At 40.0% G+C, this 16083-nt stretch overlaps 1 protein-coding gene across 1 annotated transcript in view; it reads left to right on the top strand.

Annotated features, from left to right (window-relative positions):
* The first annotated feature begins 1385 nt into the window (after window positions 1–1385).
* Window positions 1386–16083, top strand: part of LOC126190772 (tubulin beta chain-like) — a 59803-nt gene continuing 45105 nt past the window's right edge. The window contains exons 1-5 of the mRNA XM_049931304.1: window positions 1386–1442; window positions 1524–1632; window positions 3072–3074; window positions 4684–5039; window positions 5287–5486. Coding sequence (XP_049787261.1) covers window positions 1386–1442; window positions 1524–1632; window positions 3072–3074; window positions 4684–5039; window positions 5287–5486 — 725 coding nt within the window. The remainder of the gene's footprint in view (window positions 1443–1523; window positions 1633–3071; window positions 3075–4683; window positions 5040–5286; window positions 5487–16083) is intronic.

The raw sequence follows: 16083 nt of genomic DNA, 5'->3' as shown, positions 1-16083 counted from the left end.
AAATATATATTACTATTGACTGCGGCGCTGAACCGAATGCTTGACTTACGGGTAGCCTCTTGAACGCCCTGGTTTGACAATATAATGTTAAGCGGCATCGCCTTACGGTCATATGCGTGAGAGAGACTTCACTACATAGCAGGACTGGTAACAAGTGTCTCGAAAGAACTACTCCCCACGCAGTAGCGTAAACACTGCTGAGAAACCAACGTTGTACACTGTGTAACACTCTAAATTATGTACTTCAGTTTCAGCTGAAGAAAACGTTTCATTTAACATGGACAGTGATACCACTACGTTTGTGGCGTCTTTATCATTATATGTGATGTCAACCAGCACGGATCGAGAACTACCAAACAGTGGACACGATAACTGAAATTTTGCCCGTTAAATAGCATTGCTAGTAAAATCACTATTCGATCAGCGAACACGAACTTTTGTATTGATTAGCGTGGACTTGAAATGGCCAACAACTGTGCCCTCTTCTTGATGCAACAAAAGGTTGTGGCCTGCTCGACTGCGCCCACTCCAGGAGGTTGCTTTCTGACAGTTCTCACATGGGCTTCAATGTGAACTACGTGAGCATACATTTTTCTAGTGCATTCCTATTCAGCTGTCCGCATTATATAAAAATTAGTCAACATATTTAAACTGTAAACGTTAAAAGAGCGGTAAAATCTTTTCACAGAATAAACATGAGACTGAAACGCTAGTTCACTCTGTTAATGTATCTGTACTTCTGTATCTGTAGATTATTGCTGTCGTAACAAAATTCTACACAATATTTTGTGACGTTATTAAACGTATGCATAACAGGGGAGAGTCCACGTGTATAATCTTACACCAAACATTCTGTTTGATATTGGTTATGGCGAAGAAAATTCATGAAAAAGTATAGATGTCTAACAAAATAATAACAAATCTAAGAACACCTCGCATCAGCATTCCTTCCTTATACGCTAAACTTTTATAAAAATTCATTGAAAAGTTCACAAAAATGTAGGAAGCTATATTCCTGATTTTAGATTCTTCTTAGATGGATGTTCTTTGCCTTTTATGAAGTTACGCTCGAACAAACCATATTAAGCCGCGGTATATAGCTACAGAAGGTGGTTCCGGTATCGTTTCCTTAAATTAACGTCTTGGAATGGTAGAACGACAGTAGGCATTTCCGAAAGAGGAAAACGTATGTTCTGTTGGTAAAATTACCGTAAGAAAAACTTTTAATACCGTATTGAATTTTCTTTTGTAGTTTTCCGCTACCTATTGTTATGAGATACACATTTTCAAATTCTGTGCAGCAGTCAACATACACACGCCAAGGCTAGAAGATAGGTAATACGAGTGGGTTGCGATAGCAACTGGTAACTTTCATACGACCAAAGATGCGCGAAATAGCTCATATTCAAGCTGGACAATGTGGAAACCAAATAGGGGCGAAGGTATGAAATTATTTTTACTTCGAGTTATCTTATCGTCATTGTATTCAAGTAACATAAATAGTAATTAGTTTTTCTCTTCAGTTCTGGGAAGTAATTTCTGATGAACATGGCATAGACCCGACTGGAACGTACCATGGAGATTCTGATTTACAACTGGAACGCATAAATGTGTACTACAACGAAGCAACAGGTAATTTTCTGTAAATTCTGATCATTCATAGACTCCTAACTGGTAAACATCTCATTATTGATTGCAAAATTTACATCGATGAATCTGTGGCTACTGATATAGCTGGTCCAGCTCGGTTAAGACTGTTTCTGATTTTGATGAGACCAGATTGGGAGCATATTTAATTAGATTTTTTCATTTGAGATGTGTCAACACTATTGCACAATCCTAGTCCTTTGCTACAAAATTCATAATTCTGGACCTCGTCGGAACATCTTGATTTAGAGATTCCAAAACTGTAAATCCAGTATACTCCTTTTAGCAAGACTATAAAGAGCATTGTGTTTAATGTCCTTTCCGGCCACATCTTCTGTCAAGAAAGACATATACAGATATATGAAGAAGATGGTATTCAGAAAATATTATTACCCTTTACGATTTGTAATCCGAGGTCCCCACTGTTAGTTTTAGTATTCCGGTAAGGGGTCAACAGAAGCGTCCGATCTTACCCGTCGGCTTTGACCCGTGACGTAAGCGTGTTGTGGTGTGTGACGTCATTACGGCGCGGAGTTTGATTTGCGATTGTGGCGTGTTTGTAGATGTCTTGTTTTTGTTTGTCGTGCTCTCTGGTGGTGTGTTCATGGTTTTCGTTTGTTTAGTTTGTTTCGTGTGGTGGGGTCAGTTTTCTGTTGCTCAGGTGTTGGATTTGAAGCGGAATTTCTATTAGTGAGTTAATGGTTAATTTAATGCTCATTGCTGTACGTCGGGTGAGTTTGTTATTGAGTGTATTTGGTTGTGGTTTTTTGTTCAGGAATGGATATGAAAGACCGCCTTAACAGTGTTCGGTTGAGGGCGATGATGGGGGAGACAGCTTTAGAGCTGATTAAATTTCTTCAGCTATTTGGCTTAATTGCCGAGGTCGTGAAGTGCGGTGTGTGCCGTGAACCTATGAAATTGGTTAAAGTTCCGGACTCTCGGACCAGGGACGGATACATGTGGTGTTGCCGGAAAGATGGCGTATGGCGTTCTGTAAGGCGTGGTACCTGGTTCGAGAAGTCTAGATTGGCCATGCGTGAGATTGTGCTTATTACGTATTATTTTTGTTATAGTTGCGGGCAGAGTTTTTGCGCGTTTGAGACTGGTGTGAGTGAGAGGACTGTTTTAGACTGGTATTCCTTTTGTCGTGAGGTGTGTTCCGAATTTATTAAGTACAGGGGTAAGTTGGGTGGGCATGGGGTGGTTGTGGAGGTGGATGAGTCGCAGTTTGGTAAAAGGAAGTATGGGAGGGGGAAGTCTGTGGCTGGTCTTTGGGTGTGGGGGGCTGTTGTTCAGGGGGGTGGGGGTACTGAATGTGTTTTTAGGGTTGTGGAGGGGAGGTCGAAGCCTGAATTAGTGAGGTTAATTGAGGAGTATGTAGAGCCGGGGTCCACAGTAGTTTCAGATGCGTTTTCTTCATATAGGGGGTTGGGTGAGAGGGGATTTAATCATTTAGTAGTGAACCACAGTCTAGAGTTTAAGAATTATGATACTGGGGCTTGCACTAACACAATTGAGGGGATGTGGGGAGCGGTTAAGTCAGTTCTTGGGAGGGGGAAGAGGCGCTCTTCCAACCTTCAGTTTCATTTAGATGAGTACTGTTGGCGGAAGAGTGTCCCAGAGGGCTATTGCATTCTTCGGGTTTTTTTAAGGGCTGTGGGTAAAATGTATAGACCGAAAGTGGTTAGTTAGGGTGGGCTGGGTAGGTGGGTGGGTGGTTTATTTTGTTGTATAGTGTTTGTGTGTTGTATTTTGGAGTTGTGGGGGAGGGGGTTGACGTTTGGGTGGGTTGGGTTTTTATTTTAGTTCAGTATTTTTTCGTTGGTGTGTGTGTGTGTGTTTTTGTATGTGTGTGTGTGTGTGTGTGTGTGTGTGTGTGCGTGCGTGCGTGTGTGCATTTGTGTGTGATTGTGGTGGCCAATCTAGTTTGTGGAGCTGGAACTTTTTTGAGGTAAGTTCCGTTTTTTTTTTGGTTATTTATGTATGTTTTGTGTATTGGGTATAGGTTGGAAACATCCGATCTCACGCGTCGGCTTTGACCCGTGACGTAAGGGACCTACACATTGATCTGTAGCGTAGCCCTGAATACGAGGTTAGGTTGGGAGTTTTTTTTTGGAATGCGGCCGCGGCAGCGGCCGCCTATGATTCGAAAATATTGATTTGACACTAATGAACATGTATACGTAATATGAAGCAATTTGATGAACATATTGATCTGTAGCGTAGCCCACTTGAGGTTAGGTTGGGAGTTTTTTTTTTGGAATGCGGCCGCGGCAGCGGCCGCCTATGATTCGAAAATATTGATTTGACACTAATGAACATGTATACGTAATATGAAGCAATTTGATGAACATATTGATCTGTAGCGTAGCCCACTTGAGGTTAGGTTGGGAGTTTTTTTTTGGAATGCGGCCGCGGCAGCGGCCGCCTATGATTCGAAAATATTGATTTGACACTAATGAAGCCTGTGGGGGGATGGGGGGGCACTGCAGACTCCCCCCACCGCATAACGACACATGATGATCAAATTTTGAAAAAAAATGAAAAATTTTTTCCGTACCTGCTAAACTACATAAGTGCCGATGTATGTAGGTGTAAGGGAAGCTTTCGTTTCTTAGTTTTCTATTGGGGGATGTGATCGGTAGGTTCTGTTGAGCTATATAGGTTAAGGGAAGTGTCCGATTATGGATAGGAATGTGTTTTTTGGTATTTGGTCAGTTTTGTGATGTTGATTTATTTCGTTGTTTTGCGTGGTTTTGAATGGCGGTCGGTGGCTACATTTCTGTATATTTAGTTTCTCCGCACCCAAAAACCCCTAATTTCCCACGCTTGTCCCGTTACAGTCATTAGGCTTTTTGTGAAACTTGTGTATTTCAGTGTTTACAATACGTATGCGATGTTTTTATATCCGCCATATTGGAATTGTTTATAGTCGTTTCCGCGGTATTTGTGACGTCATGGGTCAAAGCCGACGGGTAAGATCGGACGCTTCCGTATTTCCTCCGTAAGATAGCTATCTATCTTTTTTTCGCATAGGTGGGAAATACGTGCCACGAGCCATTCTCGTGGACCTGGAGCCTGGTACTATGGATTCGGTCAGATCTGGGCCATTTGGACAGCTGTTTCGCCCAGATAATTTCGTATTTGGGCAGAGTGGAGCAGGCAACAATTGGGCGAAGGGACATTACACGGAAGGAGCTGAACTGATGGATTCCGTGCTTGACGTTGTGAGGAAAGAAGCAGAAAGTTGTGACTGCCTTCAGGGATTCCAGCTAACACATTCTCTCGGTGGTGGAACTGGTTCTGGCATGGGAACGCTGCTGATATCGAAAATAAGAGAGGAGTACCCTGACCGCATTATGAACACTTTCAGTGTTGTGCCATCACCTAAGGTAAGGGCGGAAGTTGTATTAATGTTGACATGTACTGAATTAAATGTACTGATATCAATGAAGACAGGTGCCAACTAAAGTTTGGGTCATGTCTGGAAGTATGCTCAGGTAGCCTAACAATTAAGACTACTGCTTGCCATAAACAGGAATTTCCGGTTCCTGATCTGACACAATCTTTCAGTTGTCACGTCATATTCGTTAACATGCACTGTTGTATTATTCAGTAATTGACTGAATTACTTCACAGGTCTCTGACACAGTTGTCGAACCATATAATGCGACCCTTTCCGTCCATCAGCTGGTTGAGAACTCTGACGAGACTTACTGCATCGACAACGAGGCTCTGTATGATATCTGCTTCCGTACATTAAAACTCACTACTCCGACTTATGGAGATCTCAACCACTTAGTGTCTGCAGCAATGTCCGGGGTAACAACATGTCTCAGGTACGTGTTCTATTAAGCGAAATGAATGTCGTTAACTCTAACAGCAGTTGCCTAAGTTGTAGAGCTAGTGTTGTGCTTGGACGGTCCAAACATGAGCATGAAAGTCTAGATCCTATTTTGTGAAGAAAGGAAACTAAGAACTTTTGCAGTGCTTAATTGTCGAAATCATCCACTATTATCAGATTTACAGTTTATGATGATTGCATTTTCGTTTAGAGATGTTCTGTTTTTACCACTAGAAATGTTAATGGTCATCTACTAAGCAATTTAGATACAATGATGGTCAAACCAAATTTAGATTTCTTATAATTCTAAGGCTTTTAAATTGATTGTATGTCTATGGCCTGACTAAAGTGCGCGTCATTTATGACGGCGGCCGAGTTTAAGTTCGTTCTACACATCTGACGTCACAAAACACAGTCAGCCAATGAACAGAGAACGACGTTGCCAGAGCTCGACTGCAGTGCAGAGCACGGACGAGTGTCGTCAGTTTTAGAAACGTTCAGTCATAAATAAAGTAATTGAACAAAAGCAATGTCTTGATAGCATAATTTTTTTATAGAATGTTTGGAAAAAGCATTCTTTATGCAAATTGCTTCATATTCTATTAATTAATCAAACCAAACAAGCAATAAGCCTCCTAATTCAGGCGATAGCAAGGAAAGGTGTTTGTATCATTCTCACTAACCGCTTTTTCGCAATAAAGAACAGCGGTAATTGTTTATTTCCTATTGTACTTCGATGAAACGTAATTCATAATTATATTAACAGTGTTTGTCGGTATTTTGCGTGATATTTTAAAGTCCTCCGGGAGATATTTTGAATGATGAGCTGCGTTAGTGTAATGGTTTAAAGTGTATGGCTGCTAAGCGAAAGGTTCTGAGTCAAACCTTGATCGGTGCTAAATATTTTCTTTATTTTAAAAACAATATCGAAGTGTCTTACTTCATGAGTTTTATTCGTTTGAATGTAATTTGTTGAAATTTCTAGAGGCAACTAAGATCAACCATATGGAAAGTATACGCTATGGACTTTTACCTCTGCAAACTCTTCAAAATTTTGTGCAATGGTTTACTACATCTAATGCTGCACAATAACTGCGTTGAACATCGAAACAAAATTAAGTCATTTTTGGGGGGAAGGTATCAGTCAAGAAGATGTGTAAAAATAAAATTTTTGGGCCAAATAGTTTTTGTGAAATCGAATGATAAAGTGTGTCAAAGCAGACGAAACACCATGTGTCTGCACAGGCTAGCAGTGCAATGATGACAAAATCGCGCAGATCGCGGAATTCGGGGATCACGTCTCTGTAGCAGCGAAAGGGTTAGTGCGACCGTGGTAGATTTACTTCATAAACTGCGCGCTCCCCCCTAAACGTAAGTTTGCGAACTATACTATGGCGCTGCTTCTCTTGGCGCGTACAACTGGCAACGCAGCAATCTCACGCGTCTGGGCGGGCATGCGCGAACCGCCAAGATAAAAGAATTGAACTATAGTACGTAAACATAAAATCAAATACTGTAATCCATTTTTATAAATCACTCTTAATTTCTTTGCTTTATTTATGTTGTGAATTGGCAGGAGCCAATTCACGGAGTTTGGAGGAAGCCGAAAGGCACGCGTTTAATCTCACGCAGGCTGGCGTGAGGTCTGGAAAATGACAAGGAATTACAGTAGCCAAAATTAGTACACAGCTTCTGGAATACTTAACTTTAATCCATAATTGGAGAACATCGCTCTTGATGATACATAAGTACAATCTCAATATAAACTGGTAATGGCACCTTGCTAAGTCGTAGCAAATGACGTAGCTGAAGGCTATGCTAACTATCGTCTCGGCAAATGAGAGCGTATCTGTCAGTGTAGCTTCGCTAGCAAAGTCGGCTGTACAACTGGGGCGAGTGCTAGGAAGTCTCTCTAGACCTGCCGTGTGGCGGCGCTCGGTCTGCAATCACTGACAGTGGCGACACGCGGGTCCGACGTATACTAACGGACCGCGGCCGATTTAAAGGCTACCACCTAGCAAGTGTGGTGTCTGGCGGTGACACCACAATTTACTCGAATATTTATCAAAACTGTCAATGCGTCAAGAAGTCTTTTTGAGCTGTGATAGTAAAAGAATACGTGGTTGGCAAAAAAAGTGCTTATTGTGATTCTTGAGTTTCTCCCGGCGTATTTGATAATCAAAATATCCACGGTTGTGCTGCCGGTCTATAGTGTCCAACGGGTACTATAGACCGGCAGCACACCCGTGGATATTTTGATTAAAGTGCTTATTGGTGTGGTCCTCAGCTCTAAGGCAGTTGTAATCCTCATTGCGTCTAATACAAATTTTGGCGGTAGTGACATCGTTCAGACAATAGTGCCCCCTGATTTCAGTGTATATGTACGTAACAAACGTATAGTTTTGATAATTTTTGGGAGTTATCGTTGTGCATTCTTTAAATTTAAGCGGTAATGTCTGGTTTGGAAAATCGCTTTCCCTTAATTACAGTGTATGAATTCACCTAATTAGTGCAATATTTCCACTTTCTCTCTGCTCGCTGATCAGGTTCTTTGAAAGTGTACGTTTGCGACATATGCATAGGTATTCTGAAGTCCTTTGCAGTGACTTGCATGTTCGTCGGATATTTGTCATAAGGGGTTTAATTTAGTTTTCATTTTCGACACATATATGCTGTCTGCATTAGTCGTAATGTTTTGCTATTTAGGAGTTTGTTAGAGGGCATGACCTTAAAAAGCAAGGTGGAGACCCAAAATCCCAAGTTGCTTCTGGAAATCAGTAAATTTTACCCAGATTTTTCTCTCTTTATAACAGGAAATCCTTTCTTGTTTGTTAATTGGTCCATGTTGCATGACAGATCCAGAAATTAACTGAGAATTAGCAATCTTAGTTTGAAGTTATTTGTTTACTTTTCAGAACAAAATATTGCGTCAGCTGAGACACAGCCCAAGAGAATGCTGTTCTTTGACACGGGATGAGTTAGTTGGTATTTGTATGAAGCTGGAAATCGCCCTGACCTCTGTCAAAGAATTGAAAGCTTTTACAAATGAGTGTTTTGGATGAGCTGTCGTGAGACGCACGGAAGAGATACCAAAGATACCTCAAGTACTATTCTTTCCTGTGGAGACTGTCTCCTCCCCATGAAATACAGAACCTATTGCCACTCGCCTTGGATAAGTGTGACATGTCTATAGTAGGTCTACGAGCCCTTTGCAGTGGAGACAGGGACCTGGCAATATTCGGAGCTAACGCGCATCCCCTAACCAACAGATTTGAGTAGGTGACGCAGAAACTGAGCTGATGAGACACACTTCACCTGATGGTAAGCATACTGTATCCCTTGTCAGGTGGAAGCAAATGCATTTAGTAATGGGTCCGTTATTCATCTGCGGGTAAAATGTACATATTGGAAACCTCTCGCATTTCTGGTAATTTAGATGCGGTATATATCTATGGCGTAAAACATATCTCCTTTTATCCTACACTTCTATCAGTTTATAAGGAAAAGTGTCTTAAACATGGAGCGAATGTTGGTAGCGAAGATAGTTCCGAGATTTTGAAATCGTTCAGCCTATGAGAAAGCTCGGTTCCTCTAGTGTCAATGACGTCACACGCAGCGGGAATACAAAAACGAAAGGAAACTATTCAATTCAGATTTCACTGCTCGCCTTATACGCTGTGTTTCCGTAACAGCGTGCAAAACGGTAACAGGACATGGAGAATGCTCCACTGGACAATTTGAGGTAGAGAACCTAGCGTCGGAGAATCCTGCTTTAGGAGATATGGAAGTAAACTTGTCTACCGCTTTGTCTAGCATTACTGTTTTCCAGCTTATTTACAACTAACATGCGTACAAGTTTACACGTAATGTGCTGTTTATTTATATGTACACTCTTTATTTCCTGCTAGTAAACAAGGAAGGCGAACCTGATTACTAGGAAGTCATGATGTACGTTTTGCTTACTTTACTTATCCATAAGGTGCCTCTGTGTGTCGTATTTACATTGTCCCATTACAGAACTTGCTAGGGATCAACGACAATCCCATTCATTACTCAGTGCTATTCAGAGACGTACAGTACAATACGATGGAGCAGTGCGTGTAGTGCCACATCTTAATTAAAAACACTGGGAAAAAGAACATGTAAACTCTCGTGTATATACAAGTGTTAGTGATATTCCCGGTAAACACAGAACTTTGCAACAAAATTTGGACGATATTCTGTGTGAATTAGCAACAAAAGAAAAAAAACCATTGATATCCTGTGAGATGACATAGTAAAGCTAAAACAGGACTTGATATAGCTTCAGTCACTGAACAGTGTTAATACATCGCCAAATAAAAGTTGTGCTGAGTTTAATAGGCCTAAAAAGTTCACTCGTCGAAAACCAAACGAATCTGTCGTCCAAGTGCCATTAAATAATCGTTTCAGTGTTTTTGAAGAGATTAGAAATAGTGAATACTCATTTGCTACTGTATTGTCAAATAAAAGTGCGTTAGGGAAGAAATCCTTTAAGGTAAATATCCACTCGGATAGTCACGGTCGTGGATTGGCAAAAATCTTACGTGAAGATCACGATCTTAAAGTTTGCAGTTATGTAAAACCAGGAGCACCCTTGTATGAAATCGGAAAAAACATAAAAGACCGGTCTCCAACAAATATAAATGAATATGCAGTAATAGTGGGGGGAGCCAACGACGTTTATAAAAATGATTTGTCGAGTGCTGTCCAAAACTTGAAGAGGATACTTGATTCTAATAATAGTAAAGCAATTATAGTCATGGGAATTCCACATAGACATGACCTTACATTTGAATCGTGCGTAAACAAAGAAATAACGAAGACTAATGAACAGTTCGAAAATATATGTTAACTGTATCTAAATACTCAGTTTCTGCCTGTCGACTTTCTACTTAGAGACAGCTTCACGAGACATGGGTTGCACCTTAACAGAAAGGGCAAGAAACTTCTCTGCAGAAAAATTGTGGGAATGACGCTTGTAAGTACCAAAAAAATGAATTACTCGCCTAGAACAGTTTAACCTTCAGTACCTCAGCAAACACCACCATATGCAGGAGCTCAACTTTCCAAAATTACTGCAACAACTTAACTCCCAACAGTGGACCCACTATTAATAGCATTAGCAAATTCACCATCATCAGCGATTTTAAGAGAGCCAACACCTGTGGCAGCACTACCAGGATTAATTGCTGACACAACAGAGACTTCACCAAGGGCAACAAAACCTGAATCAACTGAAGGAAAATCACCTCATCAGAAGTGGTTGCAACAGTAGTACTAGCATCAACAAATAATGTTGCTCCAATGGGCATTCAAGAAATCACTTCAGAATCCGGAATAGACCTACCAACAATTTCAGAAGAGTAAGAGGGGATATCATCACTCCCACAAGCAGAAGAGGCTTTCCCAGCATCACCTCAGAAGATATACTGGCATCAAGCATAGTTCCAGAGCCAAAACATGAAGCATCATCAGCACCCAGAGTATCATTTGCCGCTGATGCAGATCCATCAGAGCAGCTAACAGACAATAAATCTTCAGCAATCCAAGGAGAAGTGCCAACTGCAAGGAGGGAGGAGCAAGAGGTCCAAAAAAGCTGCAGTTCATAGTGAGAATTTCTTATGGTATCATCACAAGGAAAGGAAAATTGTGTCATAACTACACCTCCAAGTAAGCCTAATGTTAATACTTTCAGAGAGACTAACCCAACCAACCACTTCAAATCTCCAGCCAGTGCTAATAAATTTGCTATTTACCATGAGAACATTCAAGGCTTATTAAGTAAACTGGATGAGCTATCCATTAAATTTTAGATAAGAACTTTATAAATAATGCTGATGTAATCTGTTTTAGTGAACACTTTATGAAACTTGATTGTGACACACAGCAACTGAATAACTATAACCTAGCAGCTCTTTACTGTAGACATTCTTTAGATAAGAGTGGAGTGGTGATTTACGTTAAGAACAAAATAGCTTATAGGTCTTTAGACTTGAGTGAATACTGTATTGATCAACATTGTGAGGTTTGTGGAGTTGTAATCTGTACTGATTTCTCTGAAATTACTGTCCTTTCATTTTATAGGGCCCCTGCAGGCAAAATCTGTATTTTTCTAAAACAGTTAGAATTTCTGTTAACTCATCTCTTTGCAAAAACAAAAGATATTATATTTGTAGATGATTTGAATGTTGAATTTCTTACAGATAACATGGGAAGAAATGATTTAAATCATTAAATGAACCCTTTTAACTTAACAGCACTGGTGGATTTTTCCACTAGAGTCACAGCTAATTCCAAAGTCTAATTGACAACATCTTCTTAGACAGCAATAGATTTCTATACATGACTGTAAAACGTAAATTGAATGGGCTCTCAGACCATGATGGTCAATTACTTTCAATTGATAATATTAGCCCTCTTAGTAAGAACAACTCCTGCAGTAAAACTTTCAGAGTAATTAACACACAGTCTATCAATAGCTTCTGTAATTCCCTACAAGAAGTAGACTGGGACCAGATAGAGCTCTTTGACAATGTTAATGACAAGTACAATGCTTTTCTAAATGAATTTATCTGCCTATTCGAAGCGACCTTTCCTAAAAGGACTGTCATATCCAAACGTGAAACCTACTCTGATAAAAACTGGCTAACACTGGGCATTAAAACGTCTTGCAGAAGGGAAAGGAATCTGTGTCTCACTCAAATCCAGTTATAGTGTAGAAAAGGAAAAACATTACAAACTATAATGCTCTATCCTTAAAATAGTGCTAAGAAGGGCAAAGAGTATTTCTATAAAATCAGAAATTGATTTCACTAACAACAAAATTAAAACCATATGGGGCATAATAAGAAGGGAAACAGATAAAATCCCTGCAACAGAAAACACAATAGAAATTAAAACAAATGATACCATTCATGACAATGTTGAAATAATCACCGAAATTTTTAACAACCACTTTCTGGCGTCAGCAGTACAAACTGGAAAAACATGTTCTCTTAATGAAGCCATGTTATCCTTCAAAAACTATTAATTAAAAAACCAAGCAGATTAAAGTGTCTCCTGTCACGGTACATGAAATTGAGAATATAATTAGAGTGATGAAGAGCAAGAATTCTGTTGGCATAGTTGGTATCTCTTCAAGATTATGGAAAGAGTGCTATAAGTCGATAGGCAAAATACTGTGCCACATATTCAATGAATCCATTCAGCACGGGATTGTTCCTGAGAGACTAAAGTTTGCTATTGTCAAATGGCTCTGAGCACTATGGGACCTAACTTCTGAGGTCATCAGTCCCCTAGAACTTAGAACTGCTTAAACCTAACTAACCTAAGGACATCACACACATCCATGCCCGAGGCAGGATTCGAACCTGCGACCGTAGCGGTCGCGCGGTTCCAGACTGTAGCGCCCAGAACCGCTCGGCCACTCCGGTATTGTCAAACCTTTCTTTAAAAAAGGCGATAAAGCCGACGTTACCAACTATCGGCCTATCTCCCTTCTAACAACCTTTTCTAAAATTCTTGAGAAATTGGTTCAGAAAAGACTTATTGAACACCTCAAGCATTATAAGGTATTAAACAGTAGCCAGTTCGGATTTCAACAGGATATATCAACAGAACAAGCTATTTTTACCTTCACCCATCAAATCTTAGACTCTTTTAATAATAAATTGTCTCCTGTTGGTATCTTATGCGACCTTTCTAAGGCCTTTGATAGTGTTAATCATGAAATCCTCTTAGCGAAGGCTGAATATTATGGTATAAGTGGCTCAGTTAGCTCATGGATTAAATCCTACCTAGCTGGAAGAAAGCAGAAGGTCATGTTGAACGACTCTGAGGGGTACTCTGTGTCATCTAGCTGGGGCTCTATTGGCTGCGGTGTTCCTCAGGGCTCTGTACTTGGCCCCCTTCTCTTCCTCATCTTTATCAATTACCTTCCCTTGTGTACTATCTTTAAAACTCACTTTACTCTTTTTGCTGATGACACCTCTATCTTCATCAGCAAAACTCCCAACCTCAATCTTGAGGAGTCGGCCAATATTGTCTTTAGTGAAGTATGTAATTGGTTTGTAAATAATGGGTTATCACTAAATGTTAATAAGACCCAGTTTGTACATTTACAAGTAAGGAAAAAAGTTAAGGATCAATTAAGTATTACATTGAATGGTAGTGAGTTACTACAAGTTGAGTCAACCAAGTTTCTGGGTGTACACATCGACAACAGTCTAAAATGGTCTCAACATATTTTGTACCTCCACAAAAAACTCAGCTCAACAACATTCGCTGTTCGTATTATTTCCACTGTATGTGGCCGAGACAACTGCTTATTTTAGTTATTTCCATGCACTATTGCTGTATGGCATAGTTTTCTGGGGTAATCAGCCATTATCCAAAAAAATATTCATTGCCCAAATGAGAGTTATTAGGATAATGAGTGGAGTCCAGCCTAGACATTCTTGTAGGAACCTTTTCAGAAAATTAGGGATACTGACAACTGCATGCCAATATATCTACTCCCTGTTATATTTCATTGGTAAAAATGGACAATCATACAAAACCAATGATTCATACCATACCTACAATACCAGGAGGAAGATGACCTCCATTATGAATCAAAAAACGTTACTATTGTACTAAAAATAGTCCATTACATGAGCTGCAAGGTGTCCAATGCTCTCCAACCATCACTGAAATTACTTATCCACGAGCTTCCCAAATTTAAACAACAGCTCAAACAGTATCTATTAGACAATTCCTTCTATTCGGTAGAAGAATATTTCAGTAGAGTTAACTGTAATTGATTTTTTCATTTACTAACTTGACGTGCTATTGTGCATTACGATACTCACAATCACTGTTAACATTACTGTGTCTTTCATTTAGCTATTAAGATCTACCATTTTTAATGTAATTTTTTCTATACCTGTTAATGTGTATTTTGTCATACCAGATATCATCTTGCAAGAGGCACTTTTATGTATTCCTTTTGTATTATTTGTAATAATTCTGACACGTCCTACATCCATGCGAATGTCTCGCAGTATTGGGTTTATGTGACATAAATAAATAAATAAATAAAAATAAAATAAAAATAAAATACCGGTACATGGGGAAGTACTTTGCAATGCTCTCGCTGCCGAAAGGCTGTATAGGGAACGATTTCCTCACAAACGTCATCTGTCAAGGCGAATGTTTATTTCTCTCGATTGACGAATGTGGGAGAAGAAGAAACGTGGGACCTAGCAACTTGAGGACCACTCTCTCACCCTATTTTGAAGAGGAGGTACTGGCACGTGTTACAGTGGACCCCACTGCTTGCACTCGTCGTATTGCACGTGAAATGGGCGCTGCACATACCATCGTGTGGCAATCACTCCACGAACAACAGTTACACACATATCACCGACAACGAGTCCGTGCAATGTATTTGATGACTTTGGACCAAGGATACCATTGTGTGAGTGGTCGCTCCAACAATGGACTGATCGACCATATTTCCTTGAAATCGTGCAGTTTACTGATGAGACCTCATTTGATTGTGATGGTATTTTGAACAGCAGCAATAGCTTGCGTGACCAGACGTCCGGATTAATCCGAACATGTCCTCCTTTTTAACTCTTTGTCCGGGGTCCGGGCGTATTTTTACAGTGTACGGCTTTTTCGCAAAGTTGAGCGTAATACAGTTAAATTTACAATTCGTCCCGTTCTATTGGCTCTTTTCTTAAATACTGGCACAGCCTTCTTGATAAACATGCACGAAGGCGGTGTTGGTAGGTGGCACCAGGATCGTCGATGTTATCGTTGATCTACCTATAAGCGAATGCAAATATCGATTATTTAAAAATTTTGGTTTCGTATCTTCGCTTTGTATTGGCTTTTGCTTCCTGTAGTGCACGTGTGATTTGTGAGTGTAATTTTTAACCGAGTGAGCTACGTAAATTATTTGGCTATGCCTAAACGAAAGTGTACATTTTCTGATATCCTTTCCTACAAATATCCGGCTTTAAGAAAGGGAGAAATGAATCTGAAGTGGAATGTAAGATATGTATAGCTGGAACGTACGTATCAGTGGCCAATAAATGTAAGAAATAACTCGACAGATTAACTGTCATGGTTTTATTTCATCGTTTCGTAGTCATTCAGTTTATTTGTATTCGGAAGGTTAAAGTGCAGTTTTCAGCTGCTGCTTGAATTGTAGATGTTGGTAGCGGTGCGTCGAATGAAGGGAGGTGAATGGTCTTACGTTTTTCGCTTTGTAAACAATTCCGTGTTGTTGACATAACAAAACAATTGACGCCACAGTCACCACAATCAATGTTTTTAATTTTTTCTATATTGCTCAGTTAACCACCACCTGACTATCAGTAACAATTAACTACTAGTTTTACCGGTAATGCCCGGCAGTCACGTGACTTGTCCAAAGCTGACCTGTTTGATGTGTCCTCTTTTTTCTTCCTTTGTCCTCCTTTTTGAAGCTGTTTGTCCTCCTTTTTAAACAATTGCATCTGGTCACCCTAGCAATAGCCATGTGTGCAACTAGGAAAACCCTCCTGCTGTAGTAGAGTCACACC

This window comes from Schistocerca cancellata, chromosome 6, assembly GCF_023864275.1.
Source record: "Schistocerca cancellata isolate TAMUIC-IGC-003103 chromosome 6, iqSchCanc2.1, whole genome shotgun sequence".
NCBI lineage: Eukaryota > Metazoa > Arthropoda > Insecta > Orthoptera > Acrididae > Schistocerca > Schistocerca cancellata.
Note: the sequence above shows the minus strand (reverse complement) of the source record. Positions and strands in the feature narration are given on the sequence as shown.